General features: G+C 45.5%; 1 protein-coding gene across 5 annotated transcripts in view; it reads left to right on the forward strand.

The window, feature by feature from the left end:
- LOC115125727 (serine/threonine-protein kinase ULK1-like) overlaps nucleotides 1-20,892 on the forward strand; it is a 46,810-nt gene extending 25,918 nt beyond the window's left edge. For 2 of the 5 annotated variants that reach the window (XM_029655277.2, XM_029655280.2), the window contains exons 7-26: nucleotides 301-374; nucleotides 482-583; nucleotides 1,052-1,110; nucleotides 1,452-1,534; nucleotides 1,636-1,686; nucleotides 1,831-1,919; nucleotides 6,396-6,558; nucleotides 6,762-6,825; nucleotides 10,097-10,183; nucleotides 11,553-11,687; nucleotides 15,383-15,531; nucleotides 16,008-16,261; nucleotides 16,416-16,719; nucleotides 18,142-18,264; nucleotides 18,476-18,660; nucleotides 18,847-19,025; nucleotides 19,242-19,360; nucleotides 19,650-19,807; nucleotides 20,005-20,140; nucleotides 20,658-20,892. In XM_029655277.2, coding sequence (XP_029511137.1) covers nucleotides 301-374; nucleotides 482-583; nucleotides 1,052-1,110; nucleotides 1,452-1,534; nucleotides 1,636-1,686; nucleotides 1,831-1,919; nucleotides 6,396-6,558; nucleotides 6,762-6,825; nucleotides 10,097-10,183; nucleotides 11,553-11,687; nucleotides 15,383-15,531; nucleotides 16,008-16,261; nucleotides 16,416-16,719; nucleotides 18,142-18,264; nucleotides 18,476-18,660; nucleotides 18,847-19,025; nucleotides 19,242-19,360; nucleotides 19,650-19,807; nucleotides 20,005-20,140; nucleotides 20,658-20,713 — 2,570 coding nt within the window. In that variant the 3' untranslated portion in view covers nucleotides 20,714-20,892. The remainder of the gene's footprint in view (nucleotides 1-300; nucleotides 375-481; nucleotides 584-1,051; nucleotides 1,111-1,451; nucleotides 1,535-1,635; nucleotides 1,687-1,830; nucleotides 1,920-6,395; nucleotides 6,559-6,761; nucleotides 6,826-10,096; nucleotides 10,184-11,552; nucleotides 11,688-15,382; nucleotides 15,532-16,007; nucleotides 16,262-16,415; nucleotides 16,720-18,141; nucleotides 18,265-18,475; nucleotides 18,661-18,846; nucleotides 19,026-19,241; nucleotides 19,361-19,649; nucleotides 19,808-20,004; nucleotides 20,141-20,657) is intronic. The other 3 variants (XM_029655279.2, XM_029655278.2, XM_029655281.2) reach the window with 3 other exon arrangements.
- Nucleotides 20,893-23,774: the final 2,882 nt, after the last annotated feature.

Raw genomic sequence — 23,774 nt, forward strand, 5'->3', positions numbered from 1 at the left:
TATAAAGGTGTTCCAGTGCAATTAAGAGTAAGATGACAGGTTTCAAACATGTCTTACAAAACTTCCAGTCACCGGTCCTCTTGGTGGCTCAGTGGAAAATCAATTGAGTTCTCTCTGCACTGTAACCTCTCCAGTCGTTCCCAGCTGGTATTACATTTTTCCACTCATTGCAAACATTTTGTGATTGCCAAAAAGGTTTTGCTGAGTATCTGAGTGCACAGCTGTGGTCTCCACTTGTACATTGCTATTTGATCTTATGTTTTACCCCCCTTGCTGTTCTTCTTCTATCCCTCTCTACAGCTGACTTTGGGTTTGCCCGCTACCTTCAGAACAACATGATGGCTGCCACTCTGTGTGGGTCCCCTATGTACATGGTGAGCACCTCCTAGTTACAGCCTGACCATAGGCAGGTAGAGGGTGTGTATCTGTCCCATTAGGTCGTGTGTGTGCATCTCTGAAATGTTTCCCCCATATCCACCAGGCACCTGAAGTCATCATGTCTCAGAACTATGATGCCAAGGCTGACCTGTGGAGCATCGGTACCATTTTGTTCCAGTGTCTGACTGGGAAAGCCCCGTTTCAGGTGAGCACCATAGTGAGATAGGACTCAAATCATACCCATATATACCGGTCTCAAAGGCGTAATCAAAGGGGTGGTGTTTGAATGGTTAAAATGAATCCACTCTGCAGAAAGGGGTCATTCAGCAAGAGAGTTTGTTTTTGACTTGTCATACAATATTTAAAACTGGCGTGACTGTAATCAGCTTTGGTTTTCTCTTAGACACGAACAGACTGGCTTTTCTTTCCACATAATGTGAGAGATCGCAAACTGTAGACAAGCTAGAGTTAAAACAACAAGACTATTTATCCAGCCTTTCCTAAGGCTCTTAGGAAAGCGAGTAACCCAAACTGGCCAGACAGGATCAGCTGACTGTGTTTCCTCTTCAGATCTTTACACTCCCTTTTTAAACTAACTTGTGTGCATGCGAACACTGAAGTTGATTTGTTCTGTTAACATTTGTGTGTATCTGTCTGTGTGTGCTACCCACAGGCTAGCAGTCCCCAGGACCTCCGGCTGTTTTATGAGAAAAACAAGAACCTCAGCCCCAAGTCAGTGTTGATCAGCTCTTCGTAGTTGTGTGTGTGTGTGTGTTTTTAGAGATAGAGAGTACAGATTCCTTTCACATGAGAGTGTGTATTGAATGGTGCTTCCATGTTAATTAACTAATACTGTGGTAGACTGGATTTGACCACAGGATATGTTACAAATGACTTGTGATTATCATAGTCTCGCGCACTGCTTTTAACATTTGATTAGGATCCGCTACCACAATCCGAACATTAACCATTTGTGGGGAAATGCAAAACAGGCCCCCCGATCGATTGTTACAGCAGGAATGAAGTGTGAAGTACCATCATGCATTCACGGTGACTTTTGTCTCCCCACCCAGCATCCCCAGAGAGACCTCCTGTCACCTGAGGAATCTGCTGCTGGGTCTTCTGCAGCGCAACCACAAGGACCGCATGGACTTCGGTCAGTGGGGTCACACTCACAGGGGTCAAAACCAGTGCTCATTATTTAAAATTGAGGAGCAAGTTCCTCACTTTCAATCTTTTTATCTCTTGTCATTGTAGAGGAGTTCTTCTGTCACCCCTTCCTAGAGACGAGCTCGTCCATGAAGAAGAGTGCGTAACGGTCCTTATGCATCCATCTTCTCAACCCTGATTGAAACATCCGAACCAATCTATCATATGACGAGGACGGTGTGATGAATGAATGAATGTATTTGTTATTTTGAGAATTTATATTGATATTTTTCTTTGATACAGCTCCTGCTGTGACCATGACATGCTTTCCCAGCTCTGCTTCAGCAAGCTCCTGTAGCAGCTCTTCCAACTCACATTTAGCCTCCCCACCGGTGAGTGTGTCTGTGTGTGTGTGTATACACTTTCCTAATATTAATTTTTCCCTCAGAACAGCCTTGATTCGTTGGGACATGGACTCCACAAGGTGTCAAGCATTCCACAGGGATGTTGGCCCATGTTGACTCCAATGTTTCCACAGGGATGCTGGCCCATGTTGACTCCAATGTTTCCACAGGGATGTTGGCCCATGTTGACTCCAATGTTTCCACAGGGATGCTGGCCCATGTTGACTCCAATGTTTCCACAGGGATGCTGGCCCATGTTGACTCCAATGTTTCCACAGGGATGTTGGCCCATGTTGACTCCAATGTTTCCGACATGTGTGTCCAGTTGCCTGGATGCTCTTTGGGTAGTGAACCGTTCTTGATACACACAGGAAACTGTTGAGTGTGAAAAACCCAGCAGCGTTGCAGTTCTTGACACAAACCAGTGCGCTTGGCACCTACTACCATACCCCATTAAAAGGCACTTAAAACGTTGGTCTTGACCATTCACCCTCTGAATGGCACACATACACAATCCATGTCTCAATTGTCTCAAGGCTTAAAAATCCTTCTTTACCCCTGTCTCCTCCCATTTACCCACTAATTGAAGTGGATTTAACAAGTGACATCAATAAGGGATCATAGCTTTCACCTGGATTCCCCTGGTCAGTCTACAGCAGTGGTTCCCAAACTTTTTATAGTCCCGTACCCCTTCAAACATTCAACTTCCAGCTGCGTACCCCCTCTAGCACCAGGCTCAGCTGTACCCCCTCTAGCACCAGGGTCAGTGCACTCTCAAATGTTGTTTTTTGACATCATTGTAAGCCTGCCACACACACTATACAATACATTTATTAAACAATAGAATGAGTGTGAGTTGTCGTCACAACCCGGCTCGTGGGAAGTGACAAAGAGCTCTTATAGGACCAGGGCACAAATAATAATAATAATCAATCAAATCAAATCAAATTGATTTATATAGCCCTTCGTACATCAGCTGATATCTCAAAGTGCTGTACAGAAACCCAGCCTAAAACCCCAAACAGCAAACAATGCAGGTGTAAAAGCACGGTGGCTAGGAAAAACTCCCTAGAAAGGCCAAAACCTAGGAAGAAACATAGAGAGGAACCGGGCTATGTGGGGTGGCCAGTCCTTTTCTGGCTGTGCCGGGTAGAGATTATAACAGAACATGACCAAGATGTTCAAATGTTCATAAATGACCAGCATGGTCGAATAATAATAATAAGGCAGAACAGTTGAAACTGGAGCAGCAGCACAGTCAGGTGGACTGGGGACAGCAAGGAGTCATCATGTCAGGTAGTCCTGGGGCACGGTCCTAGGGCTCAGGTCCTCCGAGAGAGAGCGAGAGAATTAGAGAGAGCATATGTGGGGTGGCCAGTCCTCTTCTGGCTGTGCCGGGTGGAGATTATAACAGAACGTGGCCAAGATGTTCAAATGTTCATAAATGACCAGCATGGTTGAATAATAGTAAGGCAGAACAGTTGAAACTGGAGCAGCAGCATGGCCAGGTGGACTGGGGACAGCAAGGAGTCATCATGTCAGGTAGTCCTGGGACATGGTCCTAGGGCTCAGGTCCTCCGAGAGAGAGAAAGAAAGAGAGAAGGAGAGAATTAGAGAACGCACACTTAGATTCACACAGGACACCGAATAGGACAGGAGAAGTACTCCAGATATAACAAACTGACCCTAGCCCCCCGACACATAAACTACTGCAGCATAAATACTGGAGGCTGAGACAGGAGGGGTCAGGAGACACTGTGGCTCCATCCGAGGACACCCCCAGACAGGGCCAAACAAGAAGGATATAACCCCACCCACTTTGCCAAAGCACAGCCCCCACACCACTAGAGGGATATCTTCAACCACCAACTTACCATCCTGAGACAAGGCCGAGTATAGCCCACAAAGATCTCCGCCACGGCACAACCCAAGGGGCGCCACCCAGACAGGCTGACCACAACAGTGAATCAACCCACCCAGGTGACGCACCCCCCCAGGGACGGCATGAGAGAGCCCCAGTAAGCCAGTGACTCAGCCCCCGTAACAGGATAGAGGCAGAGAATCCCAGTGGAAAGAGGGGAACCGGCCAGGCAGAGACAGCAAGGGCGGTTCGTTGCTCCAGAGCCTTTCCGTTCACCTTCCCACTCCTGGGCCAGACTACACTCAATCATATGACCCAATCATTTCTCTTTATTTTAACCATCTTACATATAAAACCTTATTTGTTCATCGACAATTGTGAATAACTCACCACAGGTTAATGAGGGGTGTGCTTGAAAGGATGCACATAACTCTGCAATGTTGGGTTGTATTGGAGAGAGTCTGTCTTAAATCATTTTCCACACACAGTCTGTGCCTGTATTTAGTTTTCACAACTTTACCATTTTACAAAATGAATGTCCGAACACATTAAATAACAACAGTAACAATAACAGTATTACTAACAAAAACATAAAAATGTTCACAATCTGTCAATCAATGGTGGTTACATTTTGTGTGTTCTCATGCATATGTTGGTGGTTACATTTTGTGTGTTCTCATGCATATGTTGGTGGTTACATTTTGTGTGTTCTCATGCACATGTTGGTGGTTACATTTTGTGTGTTCTCATGCACATGTTGGTGGTTACATTTTGTGTGTTCTCATGCACATGTTGGTGGTTACATTTTGTGTGTTCTCATGCACATGTTGGTGGTTACATTTTGTGTGTTCTCATGCATATGTTGGTGGTTACATTTTGTGTGTTCTCATGCATATGTTGGTGGTTACATTTTGTGTGTTCTCATGCATATGTTGGACAATAGATGGTGGTTGTTGCATGTCCCTTGTAAATACATGCACTGCATTTATGGCACCTAATGCTCGTTTTGACATCTCTTGGTGCACACAGATTGCACGTCCTTTCTTTTGTCTCTTCTGTCTCTGGCAGCCGTAAATCTAGCTTCTGGCCCTTGTATATCTTTCACCAATCCAGCAGAGGATGGTGTTGGAGGAAGGTGTTGGCGCCTTTGAATGAGGGGTGCCACCATGGCTTTCCCCAACTCTCCTCTTGAAGAAATTCCCCTGCTTCCAGCCTGGATTCAACTCCATCCACACCACAAACGCCTTGTAGGCCCGACACATCTAGGATGTTGAAGAACACCACCATGAGCCAACGTGCCGTCATCCTCTTACAATGTGCCAGTAACCTGCAAAAAGTGCAACGATCAGTAAATAAAAGAATGAGTGCATACAAGTGGTACTTCATGTCTTGCGTAGTAACGTGAAAAATTGCTATCTAAAATCTAAAACATATTTACATATTCAAATGAATAGAATTGACTCCATATTGTTCACAAATTCAACGAACATTTCACCAAACAACAACATGTCTTATTTTTATGGTGCAGATAAAACAATCTGGTAATAGAAAAAAAAAGTATGTGAGACTTGAAAGATGAAAAGTGACACCCCTTTTGTTCCTTGTTCCTGTTGTATTCCAGGACAGTGTTGGGCTTCCTGTCCTCCCAGGTACTCACAGCGGCATCCCGGTGCAGAGTTGTCATCAGTAGCACTTTCTTCGGCAGTAGGACACGAGTGTGTGTGTATCTGTGAAGGCAAATTTAGAGGAAAAAAGATCCCTGTCTTTGGTAGTGAGTAGGAGAGGCAGGAGGCAACTCAGGCTTGTTCCTTCCCCACCGTGGTCCTTTTCTTCTGGAGCTGCTCCTGACCAAAACCATACGAGGTGACGAAATTGTCACATGTTATGTTGTGCCCCTGGAGACCTGCAGTCATTTCCAGGACAACCCGCTTCCCCTGGTTCCTTCTGGGAACACCGTCAGCAGGTTTCCTGGTGTAAACCTGCATGTTCCAGGGCATAACTGTTCCTGGCATTACATGCTGCCCATATCTTTATTCCATATTTAGACGGTTGGCTTGGCATGTACTGTTTGAAAGGGCAGCGTCCAGATGCTCATCCACTGTGATGTCTGGACTTGGGTTATAGATGAGTGGCAGGCGCTCCACCCACTTGTGCCAAACCTCTCTGATCGCTGCCAGCTGTCTTGTTGATGGCTGGCCTGGTCTTGCATCACAGTTGTCGAAGCGTATCACCCATGAAAACACGTGAAATGTCTGGAGACTCCGGGATGCTGGCCTTCTAGGCAGAGTTGCAAATCAAAATAAATTTCACTGGCCAATAAAAAGAAAAGATTAAGATGGGAAAAAGAACACAAACACTGGACAGAGGAACTTTGCCTTGAAGGCCAGTATCCCGGAGTCGCCAATTCACTGTTGACATTGAGACTGGTGTTTTTGCGGGTACTATTTAATGAAGCTGCCAGTTGAGTATTTGTGAGGCATCTGTTTCTCAAACTAGACATTCTAATGTACTTGTCCTCTTGCTCAGTTGTGCACCGGGGTCTCCCACTCTTTCAGTGCTGTGAGTCAGTGCTGTGGTCATAGTTCCTCTCTCTCTCTCTGCAGCAGTCTCTGGCTGAGGTCCAGCAGCTCCGCGCCAAGACCCTTGCCTCCCCTACCCACGATGCCCCTGGCCTTGTCCTCAAGGACTCGTCTGGAGGTGGCTGCAGCAGCAAGAACTCCTCTTGTGACACAGACGACTTTGTAATGGTGCCCGTCCACTTTCCCAGTAAGCGCATCCTCATTCCTCAACCACCAAGTGGTGTTCTTGTTGCTCTTCAGTCTGTAATGTGTATAGAATCCAGAGGTTGTTTTTATGACTTTCATTCTGAAGGTATAATAGCAGTGTAGTCCACTTTCTGAGATGATTCTGAGGTTCATCAGTTTGGCTGTATGGTCATTCCTCTTTGACATGTTGTTATGGTTTCTCAGCAGGTGAGCTCACCTGTGACGGGCCTACTGGGAAGGTGTTCCACGACAGTCTGATGAACAGCAGGTGAGTTTAATGGACATGGTCTTTAGAGATGGGGACAAAAATCGATAGTTACATATCGTAATATTATTTAGGATGATTTTACACTGAACAAAAATATAAACGCAACCTGCAACAATTTCAAAGATTTTACTGAGTTACAGTTCATATGAGGAAATAACTTAATTAGGCCCTAATCTCTGGATTTCACATGACTGGTAATACAGATATGCATCTGTTGGTCATAGAAACCTTTAATAAAAGGTAGGGGCGTGGATCAGAAAACCACTCAGTATTTTGTGTGACCACCATTTTCCTCTTGCAGCACAACACATCTCCTTCACATAGAGTTGATCAGGCTGTTGATTGTGGAATGTTGTCCCACTCCTTTTCAATGGCCGTGAAGTTGCTGGATATTGGCTGGAACTGGAACACGCTGTCGTACACGTCGATACATAGCATCCCAAACATGCTTAATGGGTGAGTGTGCAAGCCATGGAAGAACCGAGACATTTTTAGCTTCTAGGAATTGTCTACAGATCATTGCGACATGGAGCTGTGCATTATCATGCTGAAACATCACGTGATGGCGGCGGATGAAAGGCACAACAATGGGCCTCAGGATCTTGTCACTTTGTGCATTCATATATGAAATCGGTTTCATATTGCCATCGATAAAATTTAATTGTGTTCGTTTTCCGTGGCTTATGCCTGCCCATACCATAACACCACCACCATGGGGCACTCTGTTCACACCTTTGACATCAGCAAACCGGTCGCCCGTACAATTGATCCTTGAAGAGCACACTTCTCCAACGTGCCAGTGGCCATCAACAGTGAGCATTTGCCCCCTGAAATCGGTTTCGGTTACGATGTTGAACTGCAGTCAGGTCAAGACCCTGATGAGGACAACGAGCGCGCAGATGAGCTTCCCTGAGGCGGTTTCTGATAGTCTGTGCAGAAATTCTTCAGTTGTGCAAACCCACCGTTTCATCAGTTGTCAAGGTGGCTCGTCTCAGGCAACCCCGCAGGTGAAGAAGCCGAATGTGGAGGTCCTGGGCTGGCGTGGTTACATGTGGTCTGTGGTTGTGAGACCGGTTGGCCGTACTGCCAAATTCTCTAAAACGATGTTGGTAGAGAAATTAAATTATCTGACAACAGCTCTGGTGGACATTCCTGCAGTCAGGATTCCAATTGCATGCTCCCTCAACTTAAGACATCTGTTTCATTGTGTTGTGTGGCATTGTGTTATGGCCTTTTATTGTCCCCAGCACAAGGTGCACCTGTGTAATGATCATGCTGTTTAATCAGCTTCTTGATATGCCTCACCTGTCAGGTGGATGGGTTATCTTGGCAAAGGAGAAATTCTCACTAACAGGGATGTTAACAAATTTGTGCCCAAAATGTGAGAGAAATAATATTTTTGTGCGTATGGAACACTTCTGGGATTTTCAGCTCATGAAACATGGGACCAGCACTTTACATGTTGCGTTTATGTTTTTGTTCAGTGTATATTTATACTTTTATTCCAACTATCGATTTGTAAAAAATATAGATATAAACTCAGCAAAAAAAAAGAAACGTCCTCTCACTGTCAACTGTGTTTATTTTCAGCAAACTTAACATGTGTAAATATTTGTATGAACATAACACGATTCAACAACTGAGACATAAACTGAACAAGTTCCACAGACATGTGACTTACAGAAATTGAATAATGTGTCCCTGAACAAGGGGAGGTCAAAATCAAAAGTAACAGTCAGTATCTGGTGTGGTCACCAGCTGCATTAAGTACTGCAGTGCATCTCCTCCTCATGGACTGCACCAGACTTGCCAGTTCTTGCTGTGAGATGTTACCCCACTCTTCCACCAAGGCACCTGCAAGTTCCCGGACATTTCTGGGGGGGGGGGGGGGGGGGAAATGGCACTAGCCCTCACATCCATCAGATCCCAGACGTGCTCAATGCGATTGAGATCCGAGCCCTTCGCTGGCCATGGCAGAACACTGACATTTCTGTCTTGCAGGAAATCATGCACAGAACGAGCAGTATGGCTGGTGGCATTGTCATGCTGGAGGGTCATGTCAGGATGAGCCTGCAGGAAGGGTACCACATGAGGGAGGAGGTAACGCATAGCGTTGAGATTGCCTGCAATGACATCAAGCTCAGTCCAATGATGCTGTGACACACACCGCCCCAGACCATGACGGACCCTCCACCTCCAAATCGATCCCGCTCCAGAGTACAGGCCTCGGTGTAACGCTCATTCCTTCAACGATAAACGCGAATCCAACCATCTCCCCTGGTGAGACAAAACCGCCACTTGTCAGTGAAGAGCACTTTTTGCTTGTCCTGTCTGGTCCAGCGACGGTGGGTTTGTGCCCATATGTGACTTTGTTGCCGGTGAGAAGCTGCCTTACAACAGGCCTACAAGCCCTCAGTCCAGCCTCTCTCAGCCTATTGCGGAGAGTCTGAGCACTGATGGAGGGATTTTGCTTTCCTGGTGTAACTTGGGTAGTTGTTGTTGCTATCCTGTACCTGTCCCGCAGGTGTGGTGTTCAGATGTACTGATCCTGTGCAGGTGTTGTTACACGTGGTCTGCCACTGCGAGGATGATCAGCTGTCCATCCTGTCTCCCTGTAGCGCTGTCTTAGGCATCTCACAGTACAGATATTGCAATTTCTTACCCTGGCCACATCAGCATTCCTAAGGCACGTTCACGCAAATGAGCAGGGACCCTGGGCATCTTTTGGTGTTTTTCAGAGTCAGTAGAAAGGCCTCTCTTGTGTCCTAAGTTTTCATAACTGTGACCTTAATTGCCTTTGATGTTCCAAACATATTGCTCGGTATAAGTCTGCTGCAGAGAGACAAGAGATAGCACGGGAAAATATATTTTGATCAGTCAGGAAATAAAAGTGCTGAAAACATGGCTTTCAATGTAAAAAGAAGAAAAAGCTATAGAATGAAAGCTGTTAGTGTCTTAACGACCCGATACTCGGGTATCTTTAATTCTATAGCTTTTTCTTCTTTTTAAATTGCAAGCCATGTTTTCAGCACTTTTATTTCAAATTGCAATAAAATTGCAGTATCGAATTGCTTTACATATGGAATCGCAATACATATCATATTGGCACCTAAGTATCGCAAGGTCCCTGGCAATTCCCAGCCCATTGGTCTTATGTGGGCATCTGTACACAATGCTGTTGGGAAATGCCAATGTGAAACCGGCTTAAAAGAACAATCCTACTTATTAATAATATATTAGAGCCACTAAACTCTTGTCTCCTCCTCCTCAGCTCTCTATTGGCCTCTGGTGGCCTGGGCAGTCAGGGCAAGACCCCACCCCACTCCCCCTCCTACAGTGGCTCCCACAGTCCCATCAGGTAAGTTCTGATCACACTCTTACTGGAAAGGGATTCACTTATTCTCAGTGTTCAGACATACTAAAGCCATGACATGCTAATGCCAGTTCCCTCACTCTGGCAGCTGGGTGAATCAATGTGTATTGTGCACTGGAAGCCCAGGCCAATGATACCCTTCTAGAGTAGGGGGATTTGTTTGTAAGGCTTGATGACAAAAAGATGTTAGGTCAGTAGTAGTGATGGGTACGGCTGTTACGGTGACCGTATTACCGCCACACCGGCGGTCACAAGTCATGACCGCAGTCAAATTCCACGTGATCGTTTAGTCTCTGATGCTACTGATGGTCATTTAGTAGCCTATCAAACTGTCTAACTGCCTTGGTACTCAGCTCTCTGTCGCTCTAATCACTCTGACATCAGCAAATGTAGTCTTATCAAATACTTCATGTGAGCCCATGAGCTCATGTTGCGCAACATTTCTATAGGCAATGCAGAGAGAGAACAGAGTTTTGATGGCCTTAATTAAAAAGAGCAGGATCCCATTCTACAGGCTAGGCCTACTACAGTGCATTTGGGAAGTAAATTCAGACCCCTTGACTTTTTCCACATTTTGTTACGTTCCAGCCTTATTCTAAAAATGTATTAAATTATTTGTTTTCCTCATCAATCTACACAGCAAAAAAATCAACATAAAAAAATATTTACAAAAATAAATAAAAAATATAGTGAGCCAATATTTCAGCTCTTATTTCCATGACTGATTTAAAACTAATTTTCTCTCTGTAGCAGTGAGCAATATTTTTTTTTAACATCAAATAGCAATAAAATTGTATTATCAAATGGGAATCCATATAGAATGGTGATAATCACAATACACATAGTATCAGCACCTAGGAATGGTGATAATCACAATACACATAGTATCAGCACCTAGGAATGGTGATAATCACAATACACATAGTATCAGCACCTAGGTATTGTGATAATCACAATACACATAGTATCAGCACCTAGGTATTGTGATAATCACAATACACATAGTATCAGCACCTAGGTATTGTGATAATCACAATACACATAGTATCAGCACCTAGGTATTGTGATAATCACAATACACATAGTATCAGCACCTAGGTATTGTGATAATCACAATACACATAGTATCAGCACCTAGGTATTGTGATAATATTGGTCGTAGTAGGTCAATCTGATCATAATCCTCTCCCCTCTCTACCAAAGCAATTACAAATCAAGGGCTCTATCTTTCACTCACTATTACATAATGTTTTGTCTGTTAATATTCTCTCAGTATTTTTGCTGTTTCACTCTCTTTGTTAATGCATTGATTAGACCGGGTTAAACGTAGCTCCCGATTTCTCTCTTCTTTCAGTCGGCCAAGTGAGTTCTCTGGCAGTAACTATGGTAACTACGGTCAGTCAGTGCCCATTCCCGTTCCCACTCAGGTCCCCAACTACCAGCGCATGGAGCAGAACCTTCATTCCCTCAGCCATGATGGCTCCCCACAGTTAGTATATACATACACTGAGTGTACAAGACATTAAGGACACCTTCCTAATATTGAGTTGCACACACCCCTTTTGCCCTCAGAACAACCTCAATTCGTCAGGGCATGGACTCTACATGGTGTCAAAAGTGTTCCACAGGGATGCTGGCCCAAGTTGGCTGGTTGTCCTTATTTATTTGTTATTTTTATTTTACCTTTATTTTACTAGGCAAGTCAGTTAAAAACAAATTCTTATTTTCAATGACGGCCTAGGAACAGTGGGTTAACTGCCTGTTCAGGGACAGAACGACAGATTTTGTACCTTGTCAGCTCGGGGGTTTGAACTTGCAACCTTCCGGTTACTAGTCCAACACTCTAACCACTAGGCTACCCTGCCGTCCTTTGGGTGGTAGGCCATTTCTGATACACACTGAAGCTGTTGAACGTGAGAAAACCAGCAGAGTTGCAGTTCTTGATGACGCTGGAGGAGATGGCTGCCGTTTTACGGTCCCCTAACCAATTGTGCTATTGTGTGTGTTTTTTTGCGTTATTTGTAACTTTTTTTGTATTTAATGTTTCTGCCACTGTCTCTTATGACCCGTAAAGAGCTTCTAGATATCAGGACAGTGAATACTCACCTCGTACTGGAAGAAGATTTTTTCTGTAACGAGTCTAACACAAAGGATTTATTTCAGACACCCGACAAGGCCCAAATCCCCGTCATTCTCTAGGAGAAAGAGAGAGATATATCGGGGACGAGGTGCCTTGTAAGGATCCGACGGCGAGTGGGTAATCTGCCTTTACCATCAATCCTATTAGCCAACGTACAATCATTGGATAATAAAATAGACGAACTACGGTCATGTATTTCCTACCAACGGGACAATAAAAACTGTAATATCTTATGTTTCACCGAGTCGTGGCTGAACAACGACATGAATAACATACAGCTGGTGGGTTTTACGCTGTATCGGCAGGATAGAACAGCCGTCTCTGGTAAGAAGAGGGGTGGCGGTCTATGTATATTTGTAAACAACAGCTTGTGCACAAAATTTAATAGTCAGGAAGTCTCGAGGTTTTGGTGGAGTATCTCATGATAAACTGTAGACCACACTATTTACCAAGAGTTTTCATCTATATTCTTCGTAGCTGTCTATTTACCACCACAAACCGATGCTGCCACTAAGTCCGCACTCGAATGCTCATACAGAGGCGGCGTTCCTAGTGGCCGGGGAATTTAATGCAGGCAAACTTAAATCCCTTCTACCTAATTTCTACCAGCATGTTAAATGTGCAACCAGAGGGGGAAAATGCACCTTTAGACCACCTTTACTCGACATACAGAGACGCGATTTTAAGCTCTCCTTCGTCCTCCATTTGGCAAATCTGACCATAATTCTATCCTCCTGATTCCTGCTTACAAGCAAAAACTAACGGACGTATACTCCGAGCATGCGCTGACCAACTGGCAAGTGTCTTCACTGACATTTTCAACCTGTCCCAGACTGAGTCTGTAATAACAACATGTTTTAAGCAGACCACCATAGTCCCTGTGCCCCAAAACAACTAAGGCAACCTGCCTAAATGACCACTGACCTATAGCACTCACGGCTGTAGCCATGGCTCACAGCAACAACATCATCCCAGAAACCTTAGACCCACATAATTTGCATACTACGCCGACAGATCCACAGATGATGCAATCTCTATTGCACTCCACACTGCCCTTTCCAACCTAGACAAAAGGAAACACCTATGTGAGAATGCTATTCATTGACTACAGCTCAGCGTTCAACAGCATAGTGCACTCAAAGCTCATCACCCTGGGACAAAACACCTTCTGCAACTGGGTCCTGGACTTCCTGATGGGATGCCCCCAGGTGGTAAGGATGGGTAGCAACACATCCGCCACGCTGATCTTCAACTCAGGGACCCCTCTGGGGTACGTGCTCAGGCCCCTCCTGTACTCCCTGTTCACTCATGACTACATGGCCAGGCACGACTCCAACACCATCGTTAAGTTTGACAATGACACAACAGTGGTAGATCTGATCACCGACAATGATTATCAGAGACCTGGCCGTGAGGTGCCAGGACAACAACCTCTCCCTCAACAATGAGACAGCCTATAGGGAGGTCAGAGACCTGGCTGTGTGGTGCCAGGACAACACCCTCTCCCTCAACGATGAGACAGCCTATAGGGAGGTCAGAGACCTGGCTGTGTGGTGCCAGGACAACAACCTCTCCCTCAACGATGAGACAGACTATAGGGAGGAGGTCAGAGACCTGGCCGTGTGGTGCCAGGACAACAACCTCTCCCTCAACAATGAGACAGCCTATAGGGAGGAGGTCAGAGACCTGGCTGTGTGGTGCCAGGACAACAACCTCTCCCTCAACGTGATCAAGATTGTGGACGACAGGAAAAGGAGGACCGAGCACGCCCCCATTCTCATCGACAGGGCTGAAGTGGAGCAGGTTGAGAGCTTCAAGATCCTTGGTGTCCACATCAACAACAAACTATCATGGTCCAAACACACCCAAGACAGTAGTGAAGAGGGCACAACAAATCCTATTCCCCCTCAGAGGACTGAAAAGATTTGGCATGGATATTCAGATCCTCAAAAAGTTCTACAACTGCACCATCGAGAGCATTCTTACGGGTTGCATCACTGCCTGGTATGGCAACTGCTCGGCCTCCAACCGCAAGGCACTACAGAGGGTAGTGCATACGGCCTAGTACATCACTGCGGCCAAGCTTCCTGCCATCCAGGACCTCTATACCAGGTGTCAGAGGAAGGCCCTAAAAATTGTCAAAGACTCCAGCCACCCTAGTCATAGACTGTTCTCTCAGCTACCACACGACAAGCGGTACCGGAGGGCCAAGTCTAGGTCCAAGAGGACTTAACCGCTTCTACCCCCATTAGACTCCTGAACAGCTAATCAAATGCCTACTCAGACTATTTGCATTGCCCCTCCCCTCTTTTACTCTGCTGCTACTCTCACTTTAACTCTACCTACATGTACATATTACCTCAATTACCTCGACTAACCGGTGCCCCCGCACATTGACTCTGTACCGGTGCCCCCTGTATATAGCCTCGTTACTGTTATTTACTGCTGCTCTTGAATTATTTGTTACTTTGATATTTTGATTTTTTCTTACATTTCACTGTGAGGTCTACAGCTGTTCTATTCGGCACATTTGACACAAACCCGTGCGCCTGGAACCTACTAACATAGCCCGTTCAAAAGCACTTAACTCTGTGCTAGAGGTCGTTACTACAGGCCCTGGTTCGATTCCAGGCTGTAACACAACCGGCTGTGATTGGGGGTCCCATAGGGCGGCGCACAATTGGCCCAGCGTCATCCGGGTTAGGGTTTGGCCGGGGAAGGCCGTCATTGTAAATAAGAATTTGTTATTAACTGATTTGTCTAGTTAAATAAAGTTTAAATAAAAATTAAAAATACAATTCATCTACACTGATTGAAGTGGATTTAACAAGTGACATCTTTCACCTGGATTCACCTGGTCAGTCTGTCATGGAAAGATCCGGTGTCCTTAATGTTTTGTACACTCAGTATACATTGACATGCATTACTTACACACACAAGCTTATATAAACACACAGTCTCTTCTGTGGCATAGTAGTAACATTGCTAGCTTGGAGATAACAGGGAATAATGTCTGATTTTGTGACTTCCTCCTCCCGCCACAGGCTGTGTACGCTGGTGCGCGGCTGCAATAGTTCCCTGGGATTCGGGAGGACTGGCCCATCGCTGCCTTACCCAGGAGGCCACGGGACCTTGGCTGGCCCCTGCAGGCTGTTTGTAGGAGGGGCCAGACCCTTCCAGCTTCCTCATCAAGGTATGTCTGCCAGAGTGCATTGATGTGTCAAAATGTCCCCTCTTCTTTCTTTCTCCTCCTTTTTTGTTGTTCCCCGTCTCCCTCTGTGTCTGAAGTGGGCACCATCCCTGAGTTGCCAGGGCAAGCACGCCCGTTGGACACGGGCAGTGGAGGGTCGCGGGGCGGAGGTGGGAATCCGGGGTTGCCCTCCCTCCTTCCCTGTCCGTCGCGCCAACTTTTGGGCTGACTGTTTTAGTGTTTTGTTAGTGGTGGAAATGGTTAAACTGGTCAGGGGCATTGGGGAGTTGCTCTGTGGTAGACCAAGGCTATTGACTTCCTGTTGTCTTGATCAGAGTGGTTTTAACCTGACTTAAAGGAACCATCACCTTTTAGATGTTTTACTTCCCTGTGTCTTTCTTTCAGCTGTATAGTTCTACTCATCTTGATAATGTAAAGATAACATTGTGCTGTACCTTTTAACCCCTGTCCATCTCCAGCTCTCCAATTCCCTGACACACGGCCTCCCCCTCAGCAGCAAGGCCTGGGCACCCGGCTCCACAGCGCCCCCTGTCTCCTGGAGGCCACGAGTGGTGGTGGCGGCAGGCAGAAGATCAGGAAGCAGCACTCTGACCCCGTGGTGGCCAACCTGCAGGCAGGCATGATGGCTATGCGGCCCCTGCACTCCTCCCCCAGGCTGAGTGAACTCATGCAGCGCAGCCCCCTCCCCACCATCCTGGGATCCCCCTCTAGAGTGAGTTCATGTTTTGGACACAGCTAGTACAACACCTGTGTTTTAGAGGAAACTGAACTATTCAGCAATTGTACTATTGCTTTAAACAATCAATTCCACTGTCTATAGTCTCTCGACTTTACTTCTGCATCTGACACTGATATCCTGTCCACAGGCCATACCACCCTTTGAGTTCCCCAAACCTCCCAGCTCCCCCAACCTGGTGACTTTCTTGGCCCAGCAGGGTCTGGTTCTGGCCCCGCCCGGCAGCAAGGCTGCCTCAAACCACAGGTACCCAGGACAGCCTCCTACTGGCCAGCTTGGGCAATACAGCCAGAGGACTACAGAAGACGACAACAGCTTCGGCAGGTCTCAGAGTGCAGGTCGTCTGTCTGACATGCTGCTGATGGCTGCGTTTGGAGGAACGCTGGGGGAGCACGGCAGCACTGAGAACCTCAGCTCAAACAGAGACATCACAGGTGAGCATAGTAGACCTATTCACCAACTTTTACCCTTCAGTCATTGTCTACCTGCATAAAGAGCTGTTCTGTTCACCAGCCGAGGTTGACTAGATAGTTAATATCACAGTGACTGACTCGGTTTTCCTTTGTATGGATGTGGGTCACTCCGTATAGATCTGTTTGGGGGTTAGAATTTGGAGCTTCCAAGGTCAGCAGAGCTGTGCATATTTCCTCACTTATTTTTTAGACTGGGGTCACAGTATCAATTGGGTGAAGTTCCACAGGAGTCAATTCCAACACAAAACCGTTTTAATGGGTGACTGCGCTCCCTGATTTGACCTTGTGTTGGTGGTTCATTAAGAAATGCGGCCATGACTGAAGGCAAACGAGTTGTCTTGGGGATGTGGTTTGATGTGGGTGTGCTATGTTCGAATATCGTATCATGGCAGGTACTGTTGTCTGTCCCTACTGAATCACCGTAGCAACACATGGCCAGCCACTTCATCGAAATAATAACTTCCTTCAAATCTATCATGAAGGGAAAGTCTGGCTGCTGAAAGCTGGTTTCTGAGAACAAAAACATGTCTACAACTGCAAGCTGCCACAATCTATCTTAAATAAAGCACAAGCTGCCAAACGATCTTAAATAAAGCACAAGCTGCCTACTGTTTATCGGTGCCCAAAATCAAGTTTCAGCTCGCTAAGTTCCAACAGACTCCAGTGATTATCAAACATCAGCAAGTGAGCATAAAGGGCTTATGGGTCCTTTCAACGTAACATTGGTGAGGTGTTGTCTTATGTAAACGAGCCTGAGGCGTCGTGTATTGGGCAGGTCTGTCTCACTGTCTGGAGGTTCTGGCTGCTATGATTGGATAGAACACGCACAGCGCAATCAGCACAGCTGATTATCTCATGTTAGTGGGCATGGGCAAGTGGGCATGATTGTAATCCATACCCACCCCTCCAGTAAGTCGTGACAAACTCACTTACAAAACTCAGTTTTAGACGAGACTGACTTTATGACCAAAATTATCCTGTGTACACTTTGTCGTCAATTTTGACACTATTTTCGGACTCATATCGATGCCATATAGAACCAACTTCTCTGGTTTTAAATGGCCTAATGTGCTGAGGACTGTTGTATTATTTAAAGAATTATGTAATCTTTTTTGTTTTTGCTCAATCTGATTGGGTGGGCCTGGAAGGGCCCCAGTTGGTGGGGCTGTGTCCACCCAGGCCCACCCAAGCCTACTCTGCTCTAATGGAACATTCCTTTTTTCTATAGGAACTGAAATGTGTTTCTACAGCTCTGGACTTTTAAAGCAGTAACACTAACTACCAGGGTAAATTACTAACTTGCTCCACTGCATGGAGCTAGGTCATTACTGTGATTCATCCTCCCTGTGTTATGTCTAATGAGTTCTGTCTCGCTGTCCTCAGCACCCTCTGGCGGTGGAGCCATGGCAGAAGGCTCAGTCCTCCCAGCCCAGGTGGTGTTCACTGTGGGCTCCCCACCCAGCGGCAGCATCCCTCCACAGCCCTCCAGGACCAGACAGTTCTCAGGTGAGATGATTGACTCAGCAGCTAGGTGTCATTGCTCCGCACAGCATCCAAATACATTATAGGGTCCTAGGGATGCTGATCTTAGTGGCAATGATATTCACAATACACTACTCTGTGTCAGTTGAACGACTGTCAGTTTAGACTAAGTGCCATCAAGGGCCTGTTCTGAGGTACTTTCCATGCTCTAACCACAAAACACTTATTTCTATAGCAGGCTCCTCCAGCTCCATAAGCCCAGTGGGTTCCTTTACCAGCCGATTTCAGACAGGCACCTATCTGGACGGCTTTGAGGGTCCTTCCAGACCACGCTACAGCTTCACAGACCCAATTACGGCCAACATGGGTGGACCTGTTAGCTTCCTGGCCCCTGAGCTGCCAGAGGAGACACTGATGGAGGTGAGAGGAGGAGTAGGGGTTGGGATGTGGGGTTGCTGCTGTCTGTTTCTCTGAGTTTGTCTCTGCATGTTTTTTTCTGTCCATCTCTGTGTCTGTTTTGAAGAACGCCCATCTCCCTGTAGGCTATATTTTATGACGTCCGATGTGTGTGACCGTGTCTCTCTCCCTCTGTCTGTCTGAGTGCAGCAGGAGCACACAGACACCCTGAGGAGCTTGCGCTTCACCCTGGACTTTGCCCGCTGTCTGATGGAGGTGGCAGGGGTCAGGGGGGCTGGGGCGAAGCACGGGGACACCTCTCCGCCCTCTCTCCTGCAGCAGCAAAGCCTAGTGGCTGACCAGATCAGCTCCCTCAGCCGGGAGTGGAGGTGAGAGCCTCCAGCTAGTGAAGCTGTACCATTGTTACTGAAACAACTTTGTCTAGAGTCTTTCCTTTTCATGGGAATATGAGATCTTTACAAATGGATGATAAAAGTGAGACTTGGTTACTGTTCACTTTGAGATTGAGAGACACTTGGTAATGACTGTAGCGTCAGCTACAAAATCATGACTCTGATCTGTGTGTGTGTGTGTGTGTGTGTCAGCTATGCGGAGCAGCTGGTGTTGTACATGAAGACTGCAGAGCTTCTGTCGTCTGCCTTGCACACAGCCATGGAGCGCGTCAAACACGGAAAACTGTACCCCTCTGCTACTGTCAAACAAGGTGAGACCCAACAACTTAAGAACACTGCTGATTTAAAAGCCAACATTTACAGAAGGATAGAACATTACACTCATCTGGCAGATGTATCATGAAAAAAAATGTCTTGAGCCCAACCCTGCTGTGGAGTAGGACTGCTCTCTCTCTCTCTGTCTGTCTCTCTCTCTCTCTCTCTCTCTCTCTGTCTCTCTCTCTCTCTGTCTCTCTCTCTCTCTCTCTCTCTCTGTCTCTCTCTCTCTCTATTTCCAACGCGAACACTGCTCAGCCCTCTCCTCTGTGACTGTGTGTTTAGTGGTCAAGAGGCTGAACGAGCTGTACAAGTCCAGCGTGTCGTCCTGCCTCTCCCTCAATGCACGGCTGGAGCATTTCTTCTCCCGCAAGCACCGTCTCATGGACCACGTCAATACCATCACCGCTGAGAGGCTGCTGTTTAGCCACACTGTTCAGATGGTGAGGGAGACACTGTGTTTAGCATCTTGGGCCATGTCTATCAAGCTTCTCAGAGTAGGAGGGCTTATCTAGGATCCGGTCCATGTAATCTTATTCATTGTAACCTAAAAGGCAAAACTGATCCCAAATCAGCACTCCTACTCTGAGATGCTTTATACGGCCCCTGATCTCTTCTTCGCCCTCTACTCGGCTTGCAGGTGCAGGCTGCTGCTCTGGATGAGATGTTCCACCAGGGAGAGGCGTCGGTGCAGCGCTACCACAAGGCCCTGCTGCTGATGGAGGGCCTGTCCCTGCTCCTTACCGAGCAAAACGACATCCTCAGCGTCAGCAAGTGTGAGTCACCTCAGACCTTTCACCTCTGACCCACCACATCCATTAAGCCTGAACTGCAGTAGCGTATCTGTTGTTGGTTTTACAATGTAGTCATTTTGCAGACTCTTATCCAGAGCGACTTACAGGAGCAGGTAGGGTTAAGTGCCTTGCTCAAGGGCACATTGCCAGATTTGTTCACCTTGTCGGCTCGGGGATTTGAACCTGCGTCCTTTATGTTAATCTCTGTCTGACCCAACACTCTAACCACTAGGCTACCTGCCTCTAGGCTACCTGCCTCTAGGCTACCTGCCTCTAGGCTACCTGCCTCTAGGCTACCTGCCTCTAGGCTACCTGCCTCTAGGCTACCTGCCTCTAGGCTACCTGTATAAAACATTACTTTATTTCCATGACTACACAGGTAATTACAAGGTAATTGGACACTTTTGGCAGTTTTTTTTACTTACTGGTAGCTTAGTAAGTTGTCCCTTTCACAACATCAATCAATGAATAATACTACTTCTACTTTCTCTCTCGGCAGGTAAGGAATGCATTGAGCGTCGTCTCACAGCTCTACAGTCAGGGCTATGTGTTTGAGGACTCTGCTCAGCACCCATGATGCTGCTATGCTATGATGTCACTCATTCTGGACCGGCACCACCATGCCCATTCAACCTCCCAACCAACTCTGTATCTTCCCCCCACCCTCTAGTTTCCATGGAGATGTCAGCCGGTGGGGGGTATGTGTGTTAAGAAGGGCCTATAGTCTGGACAGGGTAGACAGGGTGCCCCACCACCAAGCACTCTAGGTGAACTGGAGATGAAGGGCTTTGGGGGTTTCTCAGACAGGACCCCACTAAACGGACTCTCTGCAGAGCCACACACACACACACACACACAGCCCCTTACCGTCTGGAACGATACCCGGACCAATCACAGTCAAGCTGTCTGCAGGACGATGCTACTATCACAAATGAACCTTCACTCCTAAGACATGAAGTCTTACTAAATAAGAAGCCACTCAGTGTAAAAATATAATATATATCTTTTTTTACGTTATCCCAATTGCATGGCCTGTCACAGCCCACTGGCCTGTTTGTGTACATTTAGAGTTGTATGTAGAAAATAGGTCATTTTAAGTTATGGACCTTACCTGTGATAGAACAATATATAGGTGCTGTTACAGAAGTGTTTTACCTTATTTATCCCTGTCTGACACTTTATTGATGCTTCATTTGCCATATTAAGAATGAGAATGTTGCCCAGTAGGTAGATTGTTGGACCATAGACAAGAGAATCTAGAAGGGTTTGCTGTCTGTGCCACTGGGCCTTTGACAGGATGTTAAATATGGACAGGAAATGGGCCTCGCTGACCATTTCCCTTTGACCAGCCACGTTGGGAGAACAGCTGGAACCACATACTCCCCATTCAGCTTTTTACTCAGAGTGCTTGAGATTAATCATCATCATCATCTTATTATTATTTCCTAAAGTTGTTCTTAACCAGTAAAAAGCCAGGAATATCACTTTGTAGACAAATTAGACAAAGGAATATTGCCCAAATTGGAAAAGAAACCAATTGCCACTGATCTCTAACCAAATACGTGATATTTAGTTGAGCTTTATATCTACCATATTTTCCCATTCAAACCTCTTATGGAGTCCAGTCACAATCAGTTTCAATGTAGGTCTGCTTGTAAAACTTGCAGTAGAGTTGCCAGACTGGACTTACACCTGTCAATGACTACTGGTGTTATTGCACTGTGTTGAGGTTTATCAGTACTGTACAGAAAGAACAAGGCGGGGGGGGGTGAGTTATAAGATGTACATGAAACATATATGTTCAGTTTTTCATGTACATGCTTGGAGACAATCTTGTTTTGGGAGTTATTTCTATGGTTTTTATTGTAGTTTTGTTTATTCATTGTCAGATGTTGAAGTGTGATGGTTGTCTTAATCTTGACAGGGAAATGTCATAAGCTATTAAACTTTGAAAGGTGCCTTTTCAAAGAAGAAGGAAAAAAAGAAGAAAAATGCTAAATGTGTAACTGAAAAAATATTTTTGTTGTATTGAGTAGCCAAAATGAGGACTGATGCTCGTGTTGAATTTTGAAAAGCAGTACAGTTTATTGAATTGTAGTGGATTGGTTGTGGAATTTATAATTAGAGGTGGGTAGATATTTCCCGAACCATAGCTTGTATCCTCAATAATAACCAATAGGGGATGGACAAAATATTTCACTGTACAATGGACTGGTGGTTAGAGGCAACCTCTACCCACTCGAAGAAGCGTGTGTGTTTAGTGTATGCATTTGTGTGAAACTGTTTGAAAGAGTGAATGGATGACTTATATTTCCTCACTACAGGGAACTAACAGAAACAAGAGCAGGGGAGCATTTTCCCCTGTGAAGATTGTCTGAATATTCTGTTTTGCCCATAGATGCTTTCTTGCCTTTTTCCCTGTCACCGGTCAGCAAAATGTACAACAAGCATACAGAGTAAATGTCTAGTTTATATTCTACATCCCAGATGAATGATGTGGTCATATCTAGTGACTCATATGGCTTTCATCACCTGATCAGTTGTTATAAAATGGGACATGTTCAATGAGTGGCAGGTAGCAAGGCAATGGTAGACCTTTTATTTTAGACGTGTCACTAGTTTGTTACGACCAGTAGCCTAGCAGCCATCCTAATGTTGTGTAAGAATCTAAAGCAACCTGTGTCATGTAAGTCACTCTGAAGAAGAATGACAACTTACAAGGCCGGTTGATTGAAAAGGTCCATGAAGTAAAAGCTTGATCTGCACTCCAGTGCTTTATGTGACACTAATGATACCCACTATTTCCATAATGGATACGACTGAAAACAAGGTTTTGCCAACTTAAAGAAGTTTGCAGTTTTTCTTTTGGCTTTATAAATGCAGTACACCTGGAAGTTTCTTTCACACTGCTGATTTGAATATCGACCATACTATCTCAGTATCACTTGTACATAAGGATAGTAAATGAAGTTATTTCTCTGAATGTGTGTATATTACAAAGCATGGACAGAATTTCCCCACTCATCCAAAGAAAAGTATTAGAAATAGAAACTTTCCCTACTATCAATTTTAGACTGTTGTTGGAGCTATATCTCTGACTGTACATTTAAGCCTGTAAAAAGGAGGGGGAAAACTATACCCACTATTACAATGTCTGTGTGAACATTTCTGGTTTGAAAGGCGCTGCAGAAATAACATTTTGAAAGGAATTAGGTTGTGCATGTTGATAATAAGAGTTTCATACTTCTGGAGGTGAGGTACAAAATGTCATTTATTTGAAAGGATGTTAATAGCTTACTTCTACAATTATTATGTTGATATGCTAATTGTAACCATTGGCATGTTACAATTTCAAGGTGTCTTTAGTGGTAGCCATGCAAACAGCACTTGTTTGCGCTTGCACCAATGACCATATGGCAGAGTTCATCAACTACAGTAGATTCAACTGCGGGACGCTTTTTTTTTGTGGCATATTTTCAGGGGGCCGGAACATAATTACAAATTATACAAATTGACCAAACAGATATACACTGAACAAAAACAGAAACACAACATGTGAAGTGTTGGTTTCATAATTTGAAATAAAATATCCCAGAAATGTTCCATTTGAACAAAA

Source organism: Oncorhynchus nerka, linkage group LG19 (assembly GCF_034236695.1).
Source record: "Oncorhynchus nerka isolate Pitt River linkage group LG19, Oner_Uvic_2.0, whole genome shotgun sequence".
Lineage (NCBI taxonomy): Eukaryota > Metazoa > Chordata > Actinopteri > Salmoniformes > Salmonidae > Oncorhynchus > Oncorhynchus nerka.